Source organism: Bidens hawaiensis, unplaced genomic scaffold (genome assembly GCF_021521415.1).
Source record: "Bidens hawaiensis isolate Kalapana, Puna unplaced genomic scaffold, B.hawaiensis_p1.1 tig00034188_1, whole genome shotgun sequence".
Taxonomy (NCBI): domain Eukaryota; kingdom Viridiplantae; phylum Streptophyta; class Magnoliopsida; order Asterales; family Asteraceae; genus Bidens; species Bidens hawaiensis.
Window position 1 is genome coordinate 1 of NW_027495896.1, and position 23,920 is coordinate 23,920.

A 23,920-nucleotide genomic window follows, 5' to 3' on the forward strand; every position below is an offset into this window, starting at 1 on the left:
CATGATATTTTTTTCAAGGGGCAGCAATGGTTTTTGTGTAAACACTAAATTTTTTTATGTGGATGACAATTCAAAACCCCCCCCCCCCTAAAAAAAACTTTGTGAGGGGGGCAATGTTCTTGCAATCTTGATATCCCGCCTCCGGATCGATATGTTTAACGCAAATTAGATTTTATTAATCATAACTTAATGCAGTTGTTCGATAATAATCTCAACTTTGAAAATAACTATCACTGATCCTAACTTTCACACCATTTGTTTTCATTAGGTAGCGTGTGGTCAAATCGGTCAGAAAGTACATTATTCACATCCGTCATTTGAAATGGCGGATGTCAAGATGACATCTACCATTTCAAATGGCGAATGCCCATCAAAATATTAAAACTACACATGTGGGTGGTTTTAATAAAAATAATCTTTTTAATATTAAATTTTGTATTTTTTTAAATAATGATATTTCGAAAACTAATAAATAATAAAAAAAACATTTTATCAAAATTACATATATATTAGTGTTTAATGTTAAATACACTTTAATTTTTAAATAACATTATTATATATTATTTTCTTAAATAACGTTATTTAAAAAATGTTATTATATATTAGAAAATAAGTAATAATAATAAAAATGACTAGTGTGGTCAAATCAACCAGAAAGTACACTATTCATATCCGTCATTTAAAATGGCGGATGTCCCATCAAGATACACTTTTACATATAGGGGTAGCATACATTGGAAATTGTGACATGCCAGTCAAACTGATGGATCACCAAAATTGACATCCGCCATTTCAAATGGCGAAACACGAATAAAATATTCCTGATCCGCCATTTGAAATGGTGGAACACTTGGTAGTCGTCCGCCTCACTAGACAAGAACTGACAAGGCCTACATGTTTGTTGACATCCGTCATTTCAAATAACGGATCTCCTATTTTCCTAATACAACTTTCTCTTTTCTAAAAACCATTTTATTCTTTAACTTCTTCCTATTTAAAAAAAATCGTCATGTGTCTTGATTTGCTAGGATAAAGTATTTGTATTATGTTATGTTATGCTATGGTATACTACGTGCATCACTATACGGATACAATACAATACACAACACTTCAACATAGTACATAACAACACATCGCATCGCATCGCATCGCATCACATAGTTTATTATAGCATTCCCATATTACTCTCTATCACTAATTATATAATTTAACTAAAAAACAATATTTTCTCTAAACTTTGTTTATTTTTTAAGCATAGTATTATATTATAGCATTCCCATATTACTCTCTATCACTATTTATATAAATTTAACTAAAAAACAATATTTTCTCTAAACTTTGTTTATTTTTTAAAACCTCACACATCATATTGTCCATCACATTCGTGTCTTATTCACAAACACTTATTTTATTATTTTTATTTCTACAAACACTTATGAAACTTTATATATTGATAAATAGCCACCCTCACTGTATATATAAAGGGTCATTATTGTTTTTATCAAAATTTTCTTTATTATAAAGATTTAATGGAGGGAGGTTTCATTTATTCCATACTCAATATTATTAAGGATGCATAAGTGTTGAGGTTTCAATGTGAGTGTTCTTATTATATAAAACCATAGTACAACACAATAACTTACAAAACGACACAGTAAAACACAACACAAACACATCATATTACATCATAATTTAGACATTGTTATTCATACTTTGTTAAGTTCTTTTTTATGCAAGTCAACTTCTACTCCAAAAGCTATGAAACTTCGAGTCTCAAATTTATGTGACATTTATGAGTTATCGTCGTATTTCTCAAAACTTTGTTATACTTTCAAGCTATCCACTACCACCACCTTTACAATTCTTATGACATGCGCCAAACCAGGAGCCCTCGAGCTGGATACCGTCACATTGTTTATACTTAAAAATCACGGTTTATTTCGTTAAAACATTTGTAGCGGAAAACATTACATTAAAGTTATTATTCAAATAACATGACAAATACCCTAGTCTACATGAGAATTTCTCTGCCCAAATCAAGAGCTCCCCGACCTTCAAGCACTAACCTGCAAACAGTCTTAACATACATGCAAAATTTAACCATGTTAAGTGAGTTATATCAGTTGCTTTTAGAAAGATGTTTAAGTTCCATAAGTGGTTTACATCGTTAAAACAATCGGTATAACATACTCATTAAGTTTCAGAAGACATTAATGTTCAGTCTTAGAGTACATGATCGGCTTCGAGAAAGCAAAAAAAGTTTTGGGCCGAATGTGAAAATTTTGTTGGGCCTTGTAAAAGTAGTTTTTTGGTGGGGTTGTGCAAGTTGCTAAACGTACCCTCTCATCCATCTTTACTAAACATAGCCCCTTCCTTAAATTTTACATTAATACAATTTAGACTTTTTTGTTGTTTCTTTTGTCATTTTGTTATATTTTATTATCATTATTATTTTTATAAAAGGATTTCTACTTTTATTTAACAATTTTTTATTTATCTTTTTATGTATATTTAAAAGCCTTTAGTAAAAACATATTTTTTCTTACTTAGAAAAATATTTTTTTTTCTTATCTAAAAACCGTTGTTTTTCTTGTTTTAAATTTTTTTTCCTATACTTGTTTTATTCTTTTTAGAGAGCGTTTTTTAATTAAAGGATAGCTTACATTCTTTTATAAAAAAACATATTATTGTTTATAAATAAAAAGGTTAAATAACATACAATTTGATTAAAAAAACTGACTTTTTTCTCATGTGACATTAAAGTCATGTATTCAAACATAACAAAAAAAATCATGTTATTTTGAATACATTTTATAAAAAAAAAACTAGTTAGAGAAAACATACAAAACTTTTTAATACATTTAAAACAATAAACAAACTTTTAACAAGATCTTAAAGAAATAATATAATAAAATCAATAACAAAAATATATAAAAAAACTGTAAAACAAAAATAAAAACTTAATAGTTTTTTATTTAGTAATTTGAGAAAATTATAAAATAAAAAAGAGGACTAATATGTCAATTACAAATGTTAAGGGAAATTGAAAGTTCGGGGGGGGGGGGGGGTATGGATAACAAGGAAAAGGGGTACGTTTAGCCTGACCATTTAATTTTTATATGGGTTTACTTAGTTGTAATTTGGGTTGTGTAAAAAATTTTGTATAAAAATATGATTAAACATGTCTAAAATGAGACTAGAACCCATAAACTTTTGATTGAGATTAATACCCCTTTGCCACTAGATCAAGCTAGTGGTTATGTAATTCAATTTAAACATTAAATATACATATTATATTTAATAAACATACATATAATTTAAAAAAAAAATCGGGCTTAAAGGGGTGTCAGGCCTGTGGCCGTCAACCACCCTGCCACCCCCCGAGGGCCGACCCTGTGTTAGACTGGTCTAACCTACCCATAGGCAACCAACCAGTTGCCCCAACGTGTCCGACGACATTCACAACCCAACATATAACTTCAGAGCTTATTCCTACTAGGCCGACTCATTCCTCAAACTAGCACATATATAATAAGCAATCAAAATCGTACTTGTCACACATTAAAGCAGTACAAATCAACAAACATGCCAAAACCCACTGTCACCATTTACACAGAGATAGACAGAGAAAGGTGGGATCCGAACACACTTAATCACATCACACAGACGTGATCAAGAACTCATCCATCGTTCGACAGTACCTCACGTTTGTCTCCCCATCACTACTTTGGACATCTCATGTGGCACCGTCCTTTCATCTTGTTTTCTTCTCTGGTTGTAAGGCTCCAGTCGTCTCATCACAACGTCGCCCAAACCACGCACCCCCCTTCATAAAATCATGCCATTCACCCATTCACCAGGATTGTACTCCACTTGACTTTAACCGCAATCAACAATCATGAACATAAATATTATTTAATTCACAGGTATAAAACATTGACCATAATTATATTTCTTATAATATAAAAAAAGAATTCAACTTTTTTTTTTTCAAAAATTGACAGCATTGACTGCGTGTCCAGCGACCCAATCAACCTCCTTAGTCATTTCTTCATCTCTGTATCAATTTGTAAATTCTTACAGATGTATTTATTTCACAAGTCAAGCTCTGTTAAACTTCAGGTAATTTTCTCCTTTAATTTCATAAAATGCAAGTGATTGATGAACATAATCTAATCATTATTTGCTTATGTTCCTTTCTTCCATCATTTTTTGCAAGCTAAATTGATATTCAAGTAATTTTGATTTCTTTGATCGTCATATCTCGAATATGTGTTCCAATCTTTATTAATACTAAACAAAAAAAGTTCAATTACACTAGAAAGACAAGTAAGCCGGCAACAAGTTGCATCTTCCACCCATTTTGAATGATAAAACCGAACCTTTTTTTAACAAATAGGCCATGTTCTTAGTTATTCAAATGATGAAAAAAAAATGCATGATAGAATATTACAATTAGATGTTATCTTGCTTGCTCCAGCCTGAACTATGCTGGATTTGCTCCTTTTAGGGCATGTGTAGTGAAGGGGCTACAATTGAGCGCGAATTGTGACACGTGACGCCCAGTCAGCATGGAGTGAAAATTTGTTTTTTGGGTGTAACGGTGTAGGGGCTACAATTGGGGCCCACAGTGTATTTTTTTATTATTTTCTTTTTATAACTACACTAATTAAATAAAAACCAATTTATTTAAATAATTAAATAAAAATGCATTAAAATTAAAACGAAATACAAAAAAATTAAAAAACATAACTAATAATGCATTAAAATTAAAAAAAATACATAACTAAAAATATTAAAAAACATAACTAAATAACATACTAATATCCATAATATTTGTGCATTTTTTCCAATTCGTTGTCGGTGCAATAATGTGGCCTCTTCATTGTCGGTGTAACATTTGGTCAATCTTTTCGTGTTGTTTGTTGGTTTCGTTCATGACATCGTTGAGTTCCTCGACACATTTTTGATGATTTTTCTCATGGTAGCGGCGACTTCCACGAGTGTCGGTTGGTTCGGGTTGTTTGTAGGATTCATTTTGCTAAATATTTTGAAGAATTTGGGTATGAATTGTGTATGAAATGGATATGAAATGGAGAAGAAGGTGTATGTTTATATATATATATATATATATATATATATATATATTGTTTAATTTTTTTTTAAACATTTGACCGTTTACCAACGGTCATATTAATATAATAATATTATTTTCTTCTCCACCCCGGCGACAAGTAAACCCCGCCCCTTTTCGCCCAAATATCGCCCCCGGGGCGGTGTTCTAGCCCTATGTCGCCCTTTCTAGCCCCCAACTCTCGCCCACTACACTCAGCCTTAGCAGTCATTTTTCTCATGTGATGACATGTTTTTTTGTCAATAGGAGAGCTTGAATTTCCACTTCTTTCATAAGTCATTCAGATAGCTTTTCTTCAGGTTTGATGAATATGTTTCTTTTTAGCATACACCTATGAGTCAGAGTGCCGTTCTTTTGTCTATTTTTGGTGGTATTAAATTTGCTATTTGACCTACAAAGTGTCACCAACAAGTTACTTAAATGCACACTTTGTTACTTTTCATCAAACTTAAATAGAAGAATTTGAGTCTTTTTCCATGTAATTCATCACATTCTCCTCCTTTCAGTTTTCTGATAATTTCTTGAGTTACAAGATCTTCCACCATGAAAGCACTTATTCTTGTTGGAGGTTTCGGGACTCGCTTGAGACCGTTGACTCTCAGTTTCCCGAAACCCCTTGTGGACTTTGCCAACAAACCCATGGTCCTACACCAGGTAATTTTAATTTTAAAATCATCTTATGAGTATTACTTTGTATATATTAAAGTTATATTTTTTTGTTTTTTTTATCAGATTGAAGCTCTTAAGGCTATAGGAGTAACTGAAGTGGTTCTTGCTATTAGTTATCAACCAGAGGTATAATTAATATTTTTTCATGTTAATATGTTATAGCATTTGATTTTTAGTTTCTTAATTTTGAATATATATGTGTTGTTGAATTTTGTTTATGTAGGTGATGCATAACTTCTTGAAGGATTTTGAGAGTAAGCTCGGGATAAAGATCACATGCTCACAAGAGACTGAACCGCTTGGGACCGCAGGCCCCCTCGCTCTAGCTCGAGACATACTAGATGATAAATCGGGTGAACCATTTTTTGTGCTCAATAGTGATGTCATCAGTGAATATCCCTTTAAAGAGATGGTTGCATTCCATAAGTCCCATGGTGGTGAAGCTTCAATTTTGGTCACCAAGGTAAAGTTCAACTTGCAAGTGGAAAACGAACGGGTTGATTGGGTCGGGTTAAAAGAGGTTAGGGTCGGGTCAGGCTGACATGCTACCGTCTTTTAGTTTAGAATTAATTACACAGTTGGTGTTTATGGTGTACTCATATTACGAATTTGATACATTTTTTTTTGGGAAATTACATGTTTAATCTAGTGGTTTTCTAAGCGGGTAACGCCAATGGTCTATTATAGGGAGTAAACATGTATCAAAAATATTGTTTAGTTGGTGTCAACTGCTTGAAAACCACTTGAGTAGCACATGTAATTTCAGACTATGATGTATCAAATTCGTAAGTGACCAACGAGCATTTAGGCCAGTGATATTCGGGTGTGTAATAGATGCTTCATCTTTTTATAGTCAAGGGTTTAAATTGTGCCGTAAGCACGATAGGTGGATTTAAGAAGTAAATTAAAAGTCATTTAAGTAAAAAAGAAAAAAAATCCATAATCTAGATGTTCCACAATAACAAGTTGTGTAATAAATTCTTTAGTTTAGAGTAGTCAATATATTAAATGCTATTTTCTTTTTATTTTATTAAATAATTAATTGTAGCATACAAAGTATTTAATGCTTACAACCTCTCCCACAAGTTTTGTTATTAAGTTAATACTTAAATTAATTATTTAAAATAATTGAAAAAAATGACCAAAAAGAAGTGTTATGTGTGTCAATACGACCCGATCCGGCGTTTATAAACATGTTGTTTCACGTAAACAAATCAAAAGATAACCAAAAAGCCCAAATTAACCTAGTAATGCTATTGTCAATTTGGGCTAAATTTTATTTATTTATTCTTTCAGTTTGTTTTTGGTTTCGTAACGTTTGCAAATTATTCCTCATAGGTCGATGAGCCTTCAAAATACGGTGTGGTTGTTACACAAGAATCAACCGGCAAAGTTGAAAGATATGTTGAAAAACCAAAAATATTTGTGGGTAACAAGATTAATGCCGGGATTTACCTTTTAAACCCATCTGTTCTTGACCGAATCGAGCTCAAACCGACTTCAATCGAGAAAGAAATCTTCCCAAAAATCGCATCCGAAAATCAGTTATATGCAATGGTTTTACCCGGGTATTGGATGGACATTGGACAACCAAAAGATTACATAACCGGATTAAAACTTTACCTAGACTCATTAAGAAAAATATCACCATCTAAACTGGCTAGTGGGGCCCATATCTTAGGTAATGTTTTGGTGGACGAGAGTGCGAAGATTGGTGACGGGTGTTTAGTCGGGCCTGATGTTGCAGTTGGGCCCGGATGTGTGATTGAGTCAGGTGTGAGACTCTCGCAATGCACTGTAATGCGTGGGGTCCGAATCAAGGAGCACGCTTGTGTGTCTAGCAGTATTATTGGGTGGCACTCTACCATTGGGCGATGGGCCCGAGTTGAGAACATGACTGTTCTTGGAGAAGATGTTCATGTGTGTGATGAGATATATAGCAATGGTGGTGTGGTTTTGCCACATAAGGAGATCAATGCTAGTATCCCAAACCCAGAGATAGTTATGTAATGTTAAATTGTGTTAATTAACTCATGTTTGAAGATAGGTGTCATGATTTGTTTTGAGTTTATTTGCAAAGTGTTAAACTTAAATGTATTTTCTTTGTTAAAAAAAGGTATGTTTAGTTTTAATGTGTAATTTTTTGTTGTAAATAGAATATTTACCATCTATTAATATTTGTCAATTTATAATAGAGCCATATGCATTATGCAATGCATAATGCCCGATTGCCCGTACAGTTGTTCGATTCTATTTTTCTTGTTATTCTTTTATCTTTCCCTCATCATGAAAAGAGAGTTGTCACAAACACTGAATTTCATTCAATTAAATCCAAATCACAATTGTTTAACTGAATAATAGATACAACTATGAGAACTCAAATACGACGATGATTTGAATCAAAGACGATAACAAGAAAATAACAAAGAACATCAACGGGATGAAATCATAGATAAACAATTAGAACGATGATCAACAAAATTCTACTCTCTAGAGAGATAAATGAGAAGACCTAACGAATTGGATAGAAGAAAACTTTCACGCCATTAACACCTTCTCTCAAGTCTCAACTCCTTTGATGTCCTTCAACCATGTGAAACATAGACGATTTTAAACCTGCTTTTAAGCCCAAGTTCCAAGCCCATCAGCTGCTGCCCAAGCCCATTAAAAAACATTCTTACTTGATACCCAAAATTTTTCTTTTCGGCCCAAATTTTTTTAACGATTATCAAAGACGGCCTTTACATAGTTGTAGAAATGATTTAATTTTTAATAATCATTGTGGACAAAGATGTGTTCTAACCAGTGAAGGATGGTTATGTGAATCAGGGATGTTTTGATTATTTCACACTTGTATAGTTGTACTTATGGTAATTTTGTGACGGGCAAGCCGGTCTTTTTGATTCGCAAAAACTTTGTGTCACTTTTAAGTTATCGTCGTATTTGTGCATGGTGTATGTGTACATATAGACACACAAGAGACATCTAATAAGAATGAATGGTAACTTGATCAAGAATTAAAACAATACACATTTAAATTACTATTCATTTATTCTAAGTGCCCTTTAGGCCATGATATAAATCAATGGCACACTGGGTTTGGAGGTAAACTCAAGCAAATTCTTACACACTCATCTTTACTACTAAAGCAAACCGCACGATCTTGACAACAGCACCAGTTTCCATGCGCATCATTATAGTTGCAAAAGGACCAACCAAGTTTGCTTGACGAGCTTAAAACACGTGTTTCACTTCTTTCATTGCTTACGATTCTTGTGCCTAAATACAAGATAATTAATATATATCAATTTAACCATGGTGCTCAATTGTTTTTGTTGTGAGAAAAGAAAAGAGATCAAATAAAAATGTTGAACTTACAATCAAGAAATTTGACGAAAACCATATTGAAAATAATGAAAAATGTGATCTCTAACTTTAGCATCTTCGTTCAAGGGATTATACATAGGTGGTCGAAATACAAATGACATGAAGAGATTTATATACACATTTTAGACGTTAAAACAATTAAATTATAAAGATTAGGATGATTAATTATAAAGATCACTCACTGTTATATTTTTATAATTAAAGATAAGACAATTAAAACAATTAAATTATAATGATCACGATAATTACTAACTCTTGTGTGACATATATTGTTATTATGATTTTGAAATCATCTTATAGTTATTATATGTTGTATTTAAGTTATAATTATGTGTCGTATTTTTAACCGAAGTTGTTCTAGCTATTAGTTATCAATCAGGGTACATTAAACGTTTTCTTATGCTATAAAATTTTGATTATTAATTTCTTAAGTTTTGATATATTTTTGATGAATTTTGTTCATGTAGGTCATGCATAAATTCTTGAAGGATTTTGAGTGTAAGCTTGGGATAAAGATCATGTGCTTACAAGAGACTAAACCGCTTGGAACTACGGCCCCCCTCGCTTGGCTCGAGACATACTAGATGATAAATCGGGTGAACCATTTTTTGTACTCAACAGTGATGTTATTAGTGAATATCCCCTCAAAGAGATGGTTGCACTCCACAAGTCTCATGGTGGTGAAGCTTCAATTTGGGTCACCAAGGTAAAACTCAACTTACAAGTGGAAAACAAACGGGTTGTGTCAAAACAAGGTCGGGTCGGGTTGACATGCTACTTTTTGCGGTTTAGAACTATGGCCCATACTATGAATATGATAAATTACTTTTGGAAATGACATAGTCCTAGTGGCTTTCAAGTGGATGAAATGATCCGTACTCCATAGGGACTAAACAAGTAAATATCATCATCATCATCATCATCATCGTACTCAGTATATCCCACCAATAGCAAAGCTATAGTAGGGTCTGAGGAGGGTAAGATGTAGACAGCCTTACCTCTACCCCATAAGGATAGAGAGGCTGCTTCCGGTGAGACCCCCGGCTCGATAGTAGTTTTGCATCAAGCCTTGGACATAAGGCACATAGCACTCAATCATCGGGACACCGGCTGATCGGTGCATGTACCCTTGTCTTTCGGCTATCAACGCCACTACATGATGCCTGATTAACCGTCCGTCACTTTTAACGTTATTTTCACGAGATTAGTAAAATAACGTCAAAATTAGTGCAATTTCACTTTTGCCCACCCGAGGGTTCACACATATATACATCATATGTGCGCACCGCAAGCAGGGCTATAAACAAGTAAATATGTAACATCTAAAAGTAATGTATCAAATTTCCCAAAATAATGTATCAAAACCGTTATATGAGTGGGTACACCATGTGGTGTTCCTAAGTAATTAGATCTTTGTTTATAATAGCCACTATATTAAATTAGCTAGTGGGCTCCTCATCTTTGGTAACGTTTTGGTAGAAGAGAGTGCTATTCGGTGACGGGTGTTTAACAGGGTCCGATGTTGCAATCGGGCCCGGATGTGTGATTAAATCGGGTGTCATACTCTCATAGTGCACCCTAATGCGTGGGTTCCAGCATCAAGGAGCACACGTGTGTTTAGTAGTATTATTGGATGGCACTCGACTGACGAGCGATGGGTCCAAGTTGAGAATATGACTGGTCTTGGAGAAGATGTTCATGTGTGTGATGAGATTATACCAATGGTGGTGTGGTTGGTTTCAGGACCGTCTTCGAAAATTTAAATACCTCGGCCGAGCCAAAATAAAAATGCCTGTAAGCCTTAACGAAAATTTTTTATTCGCTAATGCATATGGATAAAACTTTTATCGACTGATTTGTTATAAGCAGAAATTATTCTGAGCATATAATTATCTCATAAACCATTGCAAATAACCTTATTTTTAACATCAAAAAACATATACATGTAATATGTATGAAAAGTCTGTGCCTTCGAAACTTATGTGTCCCGGCCGATGGTGCGGCTCGTACGCCCTCCGATCCTCCCCTGTGTGGTTCTACCGCATAAGGAGATCAATACTATTATCCTCAGGCCAAAGATACTTAAGTGAAAGGTTATATACTAGATTGTGGTCATAAACTAAAGATGAATGTTTTTTGATCTTCAAAAGTTTATGTTTTGTTTTAGTGTTGTAAATAGAATTATTGTTATGTATTGAGCTGTTTTACTGTTTAGTTCTCTTTTTTATGATTTTATTTTTATATTTTTTGTTTTGTTAATTTACTGCAATATAAGGGCTTAAAGTTTATGCATATAACAGTTTTTATTTTTTCTATGATAATAGTAATAAGAAAATTTTGGGTAAGAAATGTTCAATGTCATCAACAGAGTCAAAATAGGATTTCATAAATCATTTAATAATATTTAAACATTTGTTAATTAATTAGTTGTCAAACTACGCATTTCATATAGTTTTAAAGACTGTAATGTGAGGCTACAGATAGTCAAGTATGATATCGTCTAAAGCACTGTAATATTTGGATTTGTTTGAGATCGAAGGATGATCAAAACTCTCTGTTAACAAACGAGGAAATAGACATTTTTTTTGCCCCTTTCATTTTCTTGTTATTTGTGGATACATAAGATAGTTTTGTAAAATAAATTTGCTAAATAATAATGTATTTTAGTAAATAAGTTTTATATACAAAAATATAAAATAGTCTAATATGTTCATTACCGTGTAATAAAATTCTATAGCCCAAAATTATGCACCAAATTTAAAACCAAAAATAAAAATAAATCAAGAAAAAGCCAACGGCTTGGATTCACTCAACACCTAACACAATCTAGAAAACTATACAACCGCCGTATCCACACCCATTTCATCTTATAAAACTAAAACCCTAACATCCTTAAACCCCCAATTCCAAAACCCTTTGAAACAAAATGGCCATCAACACTATCCTCCGCCGATCAGCATCCACACTCACACCTCTGGCCGCCCGGTTATTATCCGGCCAAAGAACCTTCACCCACCACTGCGGCGGCGCCTTTTTCACCGCCGTCAATCACACCCAGAAGATCGTTCGTTCAAACGATTCGTTTCTTGTTCCGGCAGTGTCTCGGTTTCCTTACTCGGCTTCTCCTGCGTTGAAGCGACCGAGTTCTGATGACTCGCTTCTTCGGGTTATTGAGAACGAGATCCACTGTGCGGAAGAAAGCTTCGAGGAGGTTTGTTGGCTTTGTTTATTTTTATTATGTAATTTGGTTTTAATGTTTCGTTTATTATTCAGTTATTGTTCTTATGTGCTGGAAATTTATATTATTTATGTTCATTGGTTGTTTTATGAATTTTGTATGCTGTGAAATATGTTTACATTTTGGTCTGTTTTTTCATGATTAATATTTGATCTTTTTATAATTTGAAGTTTTTTTTAGTTTGGCAGGGGTTTTTATGTAAACTAGCCTAGACCGAGCTTGTTTTGAGCTCTTTTTTTTTAAAGCTCGAGCTTGGCTTGTGAGTTGTTTTTAAGCTTACCTTTTTAGCTTAAAACAGGCTTGAGCTAGGCTTGTGAGTCGATTATTAAGTTTACATTTTTAATTATAATTATTTTTATGTATTTTTTTTTAAAAAATATAAGAAGGCCTAAGCTTGGCTTTTAGCTTGTGTGCATTACCTTAAAGGAGTAAAACTTGGGTTGAGTTTGGTTGTAATGTATAGAAGTCTAATAGAGTTGTAACTTAAAATATGAGAAGCTTGGTACGGGTTGATGAGCCTAGATGATTTTCCTATACAAGGCTGGAGCTCGGGCTCGATAGCTAAACACGCTTTATTTTTTGAGTTTGGCAGGGGAGTGAAGGAGCCTAGCACCAGCTTGTTTTTAACTTTTTTCTAGAGCTCGAGCTCGGCTTATGAGTCGTTTTTCAAGCTTATATTTTAGTTTTTTTAGAAAAACTTTTTAAAAAGTCTAAGCTCGATTTAAAATGCGTGATGCTCTTTAAGGGTTGACGGGCCCGTATAATCTTCCTATACAAGGCTCGAGCTTGGGCTTGATAACTAAGCAAACTTTTTTTGAGGCTTGGGATCGATAAAGGTCGCCTTTTTACAAGTTTTCTTTATTGATTTGATCTTAAGTAGCTCGCAAATGGCTTGGATTGGGATGTTTGCACCCCTATGTTTGGGTAATTTGAGTAGGTTTGGTTTAGTTTCACTAAACAGGTAAGCGTAGGTTAACATAAACTGAGTGTGTTTCCTGCTTAACCTTTTTTAATATCATTTTAAAAGTGTTTTATATCCTAGTAATTTTAGAAGTTAGCAGTGAAACAAGGAATGGTTTTTTATACTTTGGAAGTAATTGTTTAAATGTGCCTTTCACACACAAATGCACATGTTTTTATACCTTAAAAACTGTAAAACTAATTTCTTCATGTGTTTTCTAATTTTTAACTGTTTACCTACACGTGTGTAGTTATATAAATAAACAAAAAAAAAATAAAATTCACGAGAGAAATAAAACTATTTATGTTTTTTTGTAGGGTGAAGATGTTCCAGAGGGATTTCCTTTCAAACTGGAGGATAATCTTGGTCAACAAACAGTATCTTTGACCCGAGAATACCATGGTGAAACCGTTCATGTTGAAGTTGAACCATCAAGTCTTATTACTGGCGAGGAAGATAATGAAGACGATGATGATGCTGATGATTCTGAAAAGGACAACCAATCAAGCCTCCCAATGATTGTTAGGATTACAAAAACTGGTGGGCCCAGCTTGGAGTTTGGTATTACTGCTTATGCTGACGAAATTGTGATTGATAGCTTGTCGGTTAAGGATCCAGAAATGACTGATGATCAACTTCCATACGAGGGACCTAGATTTGAGTAAGCAGTATCTTTTTAAACTTTTTTCTTTAATGAAAAAGTGCATATCTGAGTCAAATTTGGTCAACCACTCAAGATCAGCTCTTTAAAAACTCAAATTGGGTTGAGCTAAAATGAGTTTGAGTCTAAAATAAGCTTCTTTAATAAACGAGTCTGAGCTCGAGCCTTAAATAAGTTTAAAAGATGTATTAAATGTTTTAATATTATCGTATAAAGTTATGATTAAAAAATAAATAATGTATATTGTTTGTTTGTTTTTATAAAAAAGTTATAATTGCAAGTATGAATACAAGTAATTATAAATGTATGTAAGTTTATTAATGAATAATTAATAAACAATAAACGAGCCGAGCCTGAGCTTGATTAACTACTCACAAGAGGAGCTTGAGGTTTAGAGATAGAACTCGAGACAAGCCAAGTGGGCTCAAGTTTGAATTTCTGTATTAAACAAGGCGACTTGACCTTTAACGTGCTCAGGCTCAGATCGTTTACACTCTTAGCTGATTTGGGAAATTCAATTCATAATTCGATTTTTTTTGTAGTGAATTGGATGAGAATTTGCAAAAGGCGTTCCACAAGTACTTGGAGATCCGAGGCATAAAACCGAGTGTGACAAACTTTCTTCATGAGTACATGGTGAACAAAGATCACAAGGAATACACAAACTGGCTTAAGAACCTTAAGAAGTTTGTGGAGGCATAAGAAGTTGTGGTTCTTTTGTGGTAAGCATGATTTTGATGGTCTTGTAGACAAACATTATTGAATGGTTTATGGTTTTGCATTATTAGAGACTTGTCTATGATCATATAATGTTATGATGTTTTTAGTGTCTAATGAGTTTGAACTCCTGTGTAAGGTGAACATGGAACCATAAACAGTAAAATAGCTACTTATTATTGCTTGTGTTGGTGCATATTTTGGCAATGGCAGATGTGGGATAAATTTAATCAATAATAAACTAAATGTATTTATCTTCTAACATTAAGATTAAAAACTAATAGCCACAAAATTATTTGGCTAGATGAAGTTTCATTTATTTGTTTTTATCCCTCTACATTTAAAATTTATGTTTAATTTTAAATCCCAGTCTCACATATGCTACAGATTATGTAGGTCATAAAAATACTTCATAGAACCTTTTTAACACACGCGAACCCCAATTACGCGTCTTCAACTTTAAGGACACTAGACCTGGTCTATATTGCGACAGCACCATTCCAACTCTAAGACACTTAACTCGGTTTAGTCGCGACAACACTATAAGTCATTAGTTTGTCTTGGAACTAGAGACTGACTCCTTTCATCACAAGTCAAAACGTCTAGCACCAATAAGTTCACATACAAGAGAACCTACATTAAATATAACTAATCTTCACTCTCAAAACAAAAAAATTGAGAATTTTCACTCGACACGTTTCAACTCAACAACACAAATTTAGTGATCAGTCACTGTTATATTATTGCCGTACCGCATCGATCTCAGACTTCAACTTGAAGATCCAACACTTCACTCACCCACACATTCATTACAAACTGTCGAAACTGATTGCATTCAACTGCTTGAGTTCGGTATCTCATATAGGTGCTCAGTGTGTGTTTTTGACCTTCATAAATGTGTGCTAAGAAGGATGATGGGCTTTGCTACGCCTGCCTGCCTCATGAGTTGTTACTTTGGCATCCACCCTCTCTGTACCAACATTCCCGTGGTGTCAACACCTCATTCTCTGCAGGAGCACACCATTACCATCACCACCGGCCTCCCCAGTCTCAGCAGCAGCTAGGGGGTTCTTCGGTAGCTTCGATGGTGGTGAAAACTGGTGGAAGGATTATTCTCAGTTCCATTACTGTTGGTCTATCAAGCTAGTCGATGAACAAGTTTGGTTGCGAAATCATATGTTTTATTTTTTTAATTTCAGATTAATATTATTGTACAAGTTCAGTTAATATTCAAATGATAACCAGTTATAACATGCTAGCAAAAACAAAATCATTAACATTATAAACAAGAAAGATTATAAACAAGACTATATTTATTAAAAACACTATAACAAGAACGATTATGTGATCCGTAGAACAGACACAAAAAAATAAGAGAGAGGATTATCAAGAAAATTGATATAACACTTCATATCACACTTACACATAAAAACTGAAATGAAGGATATATTTAAACGAGTAAGTTAAAGCAATCAGTGATTTACGTGTTGTACATTACTAAAAAACGAAAGATTACAAAATCACTAAATTTGGGAAAATCTTCAGCCACAAAGTTGGAGAATCAACTGATCGAATCCGGGTCCAAAAATGGGTCAATCATAATTCAGAATCTTATATAGACATGTTTTCTTTTCAATCATAGAGATCAAAAGCATCAAATGATAACACATTGTTTGCCAAAGGAGTTTTCGACTCTGTATAGACGGTACTCTTGAAACGGGTCAGTCTTTCCCTGATCGGCCCACTAAGGTTGGCCCGGTTATTCTCTGTAAAAGGCACGTTTCCAACTTTTAAGCAATTCCTTGAGGAAACAGGAGAAAGATTTGTTGTCTGTAATTGGTTTTCAATATAACGAAAACGGTCTTGCATACTACCAGGCTCCTGTCAGTAAAAAGTTATAACATTAGTATTGTTTGAAAGCATAGATACTATGGACAAATAACGGGTCGTTTTTGTGTCAACCCACAAAAACGTTTAACTAACGAGCCGTTTTTTGTGTCAACCCAACATAGTTAGCAGATTGACCCATTTAACCCACTTATATACTCTTTTTATATATCTTTTATGAAATTACTTAAAAATGATAAGTTTTTTTATGCCAAAATTTATAAGTTTAAACATAAATTGGCAATTTTTTTAAAAAATAATTGCTTTAAGAAATAAAAATAAAACATAAATATAAAAGTTAAATAATTTATTTTCCAGGTTAAGCGGGTTGTGTCGGTGTCAATCCACAAACACGGCTCGTTTAACAGCCCTGCATATTGAATCAAGATTGCCTACTCTAGTGAAAAGACAATATAATCAAATCACTAACCATATCGAAGAATCCGATCCTTGGAGATGGCAAACGAAGACCCGTGGGTTTTATTGCATTTTGCCTGATAAACTTTCTTTCCTCGTAATTCTGACTCTTAATATTTGATACCGGTATGGTATTCAGGGGGGTAACAGGTGTTGATAATAAAGATTTTCCATCAACAGAGCTAACCGGAGATGTGCTAGAAGGCGACAAAGGAAAATGTTGGGCCGACGAAGGATAGTTAACCGATTTCATGCTTTTGGAGTTCACATTCCTTTTAACAGACTTAGATAAACTCTTTGAAGAAGATTCACACACACGACGAACGATTTTTTGAATTGTAGGAGAGGTCAAACATGTTGAATATTTAGGAAGACCACGTTTGGAATCTTGTGCTGCATTTGATCGGCTACGATCAATTTTAGTTGTAACTTTTGATCTTTTAGCATCTTCTGGTGTTGTAAGATTTGATTTCTTGAGGCCTTTATTTATCATAAATAACTCTCTAGTACTCAATAAGCCTGCAAATGTTTAAAAAACATATTGTTAAATTTAATCAATTCTACAGAGAAAGTATATTTAAATATTTAATCAACTATTTTTAAGACAAAACGCACCTGAAAGGCGAAAATCTCCATCGATAGAGCTAGCAGGAGATGTGCTAGTAGACGACAAGGGAAAACGGTGGACCGACGAAGGAGAGTTGACCAGCTTTGTGTTTTTAGGGTTGACTTTCGTTTTGATAGGCTTAGATGCATTCTTACTAGAAGATGATTCATACAAACGATGAACGGTTTTTTGAATCGCAGGAGATGCGAAGCACGTTGATTTAGGAAGACAAGCCGATTGTAACCTCTTGGTATCCTGTGTTGCATTGTTTGTTTTCTTGCATGCTGAAAAGAAGCAAACCACATTTCAAGTTAATTTTAATGGACAAGAGTCACAAGACCATGTTACATATCCTAACTTACTCAAATATAAATGCTCATGATCTAAGTTTATTACTTACAAAGTGCATTTGGTTGGCTGCTACCGGTTTTCGTTGTAACGGTTGATCTTTCATCATCCTTTGGAGTTGAACAATTTGATTTCTTGTAGTCTTTATTCACCATAAACAACTTTTTTGGGCTCAACAAACCTGCAAATGTTAAAAAAAATAAAAAATAAGTAATTATTTTTTAAAAAACCTTGTTATACATACATGCCCCTATATCTAAATATGTTATATGTGTATATACCTGTATTTGGCTTTAACTTGCTACAACTTGAACCAACTTTTCCAACTTTTAACGAATTTTCAGTGGAGACACAAGGAGAAATATTAGACTTTATTTTTCCTTTTGGTCTATCGGAAAACAAGGCTGTTCTTATTGTGGTATTTGAACTAATCGACTTTCTTTGCTTAGAACTCGAAGATGATTCATTCGAATGATGAACGGTTTTTTTAATCACAGGAGACGTAAAACACGTTGTTTTACAGAGACCAACTGATCGAGACCTATTGGAATCTTGTGCTGCACAGTAGAAGAAGATAAGTATAAATAACTGAAAACTATATCCAAATATATTTCATAACAATTAATATAATTGTAACCGATGATCTTACAGTTGCAAGAACCAGTTTTGGTTGGTCTTTTAGCATCTTTTCGAGTTGCCGGATTTGATTTCTTGAAGCCTTTATTAACCTTAGACAACTCTTCAAGATTCAAGAGACCTGTTGCATAAAACATCTACCATTTAGAAAAAGATAATCGAACCAACAACAAATGTCGAAAATAATACTCACCTGCACTAGTGAAGAAACCACAATCCCAACCTAAACTTTGTTTTCTTTGATCATCAGCATCTGCAAAATCATAATTTTTTAATAAATTAATATTAATTTCTGGAATAATAAAATGTAAAATGGAAACATATCTTTACATATTACAAGTTAATGCATTTACTATAAGAGGAGATACATGAATCATGATCAGTTAATATTGTAAAGCAATTATGGAAAAAAAAATATAATAAATACTGGCAAATATTTGTAACAGAAATTTTCATTACCATGTATGAAAACCAATATTATAGCATCTGAAGGTAACCTAAAAACTATAGATTTAAAAAACCAAAAAATTAAAAAATAAATAAAATATCCGTGTTCATAATGAAGAAAAATATGATGCATATTGTTCTTTTTTACTTGTTCTTTTTAAATTTAAATACTGCTAAAAGTCACCAAGAACTTTGCAACTTCTGTACATACAACATGTCAAGGCACCTTAAATATATTCTACACATGTTTCAGTTACACATATATATGTTTGTTTGTTAAAGTAGGCATAAACTTTTATAGAACAAAAGAACATATTCATGTCGCCTATAAGTGGTTTTACCTACATTACGAAATAAAAACTAGAAGTTTAATGATCAAACAAAAGATAATATTTACCTGAAACTCGAACATCTTCAAGAGAATGAAACGCAAGCAGGTTATCGTCTTCCGCATAAGGGTCGATGAGTTGATTATCGTCTACAAAACAGTTCGTCATTGTTGGCTAATTCGACTGAATTATGATATGAAGGGTTTGGTCGAGATGAAGAAGTACAAGTGCAATAGATGAAGTTGATATTTAAATATGTGTGATGATAGTTAAATAAGGCAATGATCACATAATCGTGGTATTTTGTTACCAAAATTACAATTTATTGCCGAATATACTGAAAATAATGACCGAAATTTTTATACCAATGGGTTTTGCGTGTACACAAAGTAGTAATGATTTAAATTTGATACGAGTTCTTTGTATAAAAATAAAACAAATGGTTAATTTCATATATACCCTTATAGACAACATAAATATCATAAATAACTAAACAAAACTTAGAAATATCATATATGTCTTTACAAAGTAACTAAAATATCATATATGTTCTTATAAAACAGTTAAAGTATCATAGATACTCCTATTCATTAATAATAATTTAATAAATGACCATTGTATCGTTTATCGTTATTTTTCAAAAATTTTAACTTTCATATATGCTCATTTTTAATGAATAGACCATTTTACTCTCCCACTTGCATAATGTGTTTATACCCAATGTTATTATTATAATTTTAATCGACTTTTCTCACCTTTAACAACGACCAAATCGTCTCTCGTCACTTCCTTAAAATTGCAAATATTCAAAGATTTATCACATCGAATTGTCTAAATTATAAACTTTTTATTGCATCTAATCAAACTAGAGTAATATCGTCATTTTAAAAGTTTTTTTTTAATAAATTGGATATATATATGTTATTACAGTAATAACTTTGCAAAGACATATATGATATTTTTAGTTATGCATGGGTATATATGATATTTTCAATATTTGTAAATGTGTATATGAAATTGTCCCTAAAACAAAAAAGAATCAATATCTAAATTTAAATATCATGCAACGTATATAATAAATTTGTTTTTCTTTCTGTTAAAAAATAATGAAATTTACAATACATGCATTAATCAGATTATTACCATTTGTTCATCATAAATATAACGGCGTCTCCCCGGTAGTTGGTTAAATTACAATTTTGTCCATCTAATATCTTACTACTCTAATAAATAACTACTACTACATGCCACTTGTCACACTCTCATCCATTCTCATACTTTTTAACCAATTTTCTTAAATATGGATACTATATGGGTCATTACCCACCTACTTTATTTATTATTTAAAGCTCCTATCTTTTATCCAATCAAATCCTAGATCCCAAATTTCTCCCAACTATATCACGTATGCCTTTCCATCGTCCCTCTCAATGGCCTCCACCACCACCCCAAGTGCCGGCAAGGAAATAGACCCCGACAACGAAATAGACCCATATTAAGTTATTTAGGTTTAAGCAAACCTTGTCCCATTTTAAGTTAATAACATAATGAACTGTTCGTGTTAACCTTGTCCCATTTTAAGTTATATAGGTTTAAGCAAACCTTTATAACATGATTGTGTAAAAATAATCAACATAAAATGAAGTATTATGTTGTGAAAAAGTTAAGTATGGATAAGTATACGAATTTATAATTTTATTTTTTTTCACTCAGTGCAAGGATGTTTCATTGAGCAAAAAGGTATAATTTATGAATTATTAGTACCTTGTCCCACTTTAAGTTAATAACATAAAGAACTGTTCGTGTTAACCTATAAGTGAACTACACGGTCTTTATAATTTTCAAAACAATTAAAAATTCGTATACTTATCTACTCTGTATATTTAAAATTTTCCAATAGTTTAATCTGCTCAACTTATTTTTCGGGCATGTTTTATCTATCTATTCTCATAAAAGACTACCATTTTTGCCACTTGACAATCTCATAGTTATTCTCATCTTTTTTTCAACCAATTTTAATATATGGTCCTTATCTTTTAAGTCATTTCAATTTATGAATTCAAGGTTATTTTACTAAATGCAAATACTTATGGTATTAACATTAATGATGAAATAAGGAAATATCAAAATTGAATTTGCAAACTTGCTATAATAAAATTTGAAAGTCACATGTAATTGCAAATTAAAAAAAATAAGGTGCATAGATGTCGAAGAATTTGGATTTGTATGGTAAACTGTATTTAAGATGTGGTTCAAGCAGTAGTGCATAATATTTTTATATAATATTGGTTTCAAATTTGGATATAAAATTTTCTCATATGTATTTGAACTTAGGAAATGTATATTTTCTTAATTTTCTACAAATATTTTGTATAAATATTGCAAACATGGAGAATACCTATTATATATATCTTGGTGTTTAGCATTAAATCATTGATGTTGAATATTATAATTATAATTCATATGTATAACGATTTACTATATCAACTATGTGTTATCTATTAATATGATTATTTTGTGTAGTATAAAGGGTTTTAACAATAAGAAGATCAATATTTAGTTTTCAATATTTTATTTCATAACTCAAACCAAAATGTTTCAGAAACATATATTTTATTACGTGATTTATACTTTTTTTATACTTAAATATATTTAATTTAATATGCCTTATAAGCTATATTACTTAATTAAAAACATTTAATACTTTAAACCAAAAAAATTGTTTCAATACCATTCCATTATTTTCGTTTTCCAAAAATCATTTAGGATATTGAAACATAGAATATCGTTTTCACCGATTATTTACATAATTCCAATATTATATTAACTAATTAATTTTATTTTTATACAAATATAGTGTATTGAGGTTATGTTAGTGTTACCCGTTGGTTAGTACATAATTAAAGTGTTTATTATGGTTATATTCAAAATAGTAAACAATAAACGTTTGATTTATAATATGTGGAATGAGAACAATCGACTTTGGACTAAATCCTAATAACTCCAGCGGTTAAGGCTTAGCCTTTAATACTTAAATATATATAATTTTAAAACTAAAAGTTTATTCGGGTTGATTCGAAACCTAGAATTCGGACCCAAGAACCAACCCGAATTACTTCGCTTCAGGTTCGGGTTCGTATTTTCTTGGGTTCGAGTTTCTCGGGTCGGGTTAGTTTGGGTTCGGGTACGGGTTTTCTTAGGTTGGGTTTCAAGTTACGGGTGAAAGTGACAACCCTACTTTCAACTATTATAAATAAGAATCACTACATTCACTTATACAACTTTAAATATTCTTATATTTTTCTAACTCAAAATAATCACACTATTATTTGAACATGGTTTTAAGGTTAATATGTATTTGTCATGTTTATGACGATTACATTCATATGAAATTAAACAAATCATTTTGTTATATTTTAATTTTTGGTTTTTATGTTGCTTTATTATACAATTTTTAATTGTAGAATATAAAGTCAATTAAAAATTTTTTCATACACGAAATATTAATGACAACAAATTTATCATGATAACTCAATTTCAAATTCTAAAGATTCTAAGAATGATTATATCATCAAAGTTCACGTAATATGGTATTTGGGATAATCATATGTTTTTTTTGATAATCATGAACATATGTTCTCAAATGACATCATATTAATTGATTAAAAGTTATGATATTTTATGTGCACGAATATTGTTTTTATTAGTTTTATGGATATATTATCATTTATCTAGAGTTGGTATATACTTGGAGAACCTTTTTTGTCACACGGACAATAATACATAGCTATATCAAGAGTTATAAGCAGACCTATATGATACCTTATTAATAAGCAGACATGAAATAAAGATTTTGATGTGTTGATAAACAATGTATACCTACTAATACAATCACAAATGTAGTGTGAAAATAAGTTTTTACTTATTTCTATCATATTTATGTAATCTTATTTATGTAATTTTGTAATTTTAGTGTAAATTGTCACTTAATAGTTAAATCTTAAATTTTTCATCAATTACCCCGTGTAGTATACAAGCCTCAAACTAGTGTTATAATAAATGAAGGCAGAGATAACCTCTCAAAAGTCCAATACACATAACCCAACATGCAATATATTAGTCTCAACCCATATTTATTCGATATTGTAAGGCCCACATGAAAAGAGATCCGTTATGTTACTACACCACACGCCTATAAAAGAGGTCTTTTGCACATACAAAATGGGACTCTTCATCCAAAAACTCTCTCTCTCTCTCTCTCTCTCTCTCTCTCTATATATATATATATATATATATATATATATACACACACTATGATACACACTTAGCCCATATGTAGTGATAGAGGGAGAAAACGCCCTCCACCACCCTCTTTATTGGCCATAACTCTTTCTGACCAATGTCAACCCTATTTAAGCATTTTCTATAAAACATCCAAGCCATTTTTTTCTCCCAAAACGCCCCCATAGTGCTAGAAGGCGA

General features: G+C 32.2%; 2 protein-coding genes across 2 annotated transcripts; both read left to right on the plus strand.

The window, feature by feature from the left end:
• Positions 1–4,010: 4,010 nt before the first annotated feature.
• On the plus strand, positions 4,011–7,911 carry LOC143585852 (putative mannose-1-phosphate guanylyltransferase 1). Its single transcript, XM_077067537.1, has 5 exons — positions 4,011–4,122; positions 5,668–5,788; positions 5,867–5,929; positions 6,027–6,266; positions 7,142–7,911. The coding sequence occupies exons 2-5, from the start codon at positions 5,678–5,680 to the stop codon at positions 7,811–7,813; spliced, it is 1,086 nt and encodes a 361-aa protein (XP_076923652.1). The 5' UTR covers positions 4,011–4,122; positions 5,668–5,677; the 3' UTR covers positions 7,814–7,911.
• Positions 7,912–12,036: 4,125 nt separating this feature from the next.
• LOC143585849 (uncharacterized protein At2g39795, mitochondrial-like) lies at positions 12,037–14,953 on the plus strand. Its single transcript, XM_077067531.1, has 3 exons — positions 12,037–12,401; positions 13,707–14,050; positions 14,593–14,953. Exons 1-3 carry the CDS (start codon positions 12,117–12,119, stop codon positions 14,750–14,752), a joined length of 789 nt encoding a protein of 262 aa, XP_076923646.1. The 5' UTR covers positions 12,037–12,116; the 3' UTR covers positions 14,753–14,953.
• The last annotated feature ends 8,967 nt before the right edge of the window (positions 14,954–23,920 follow it).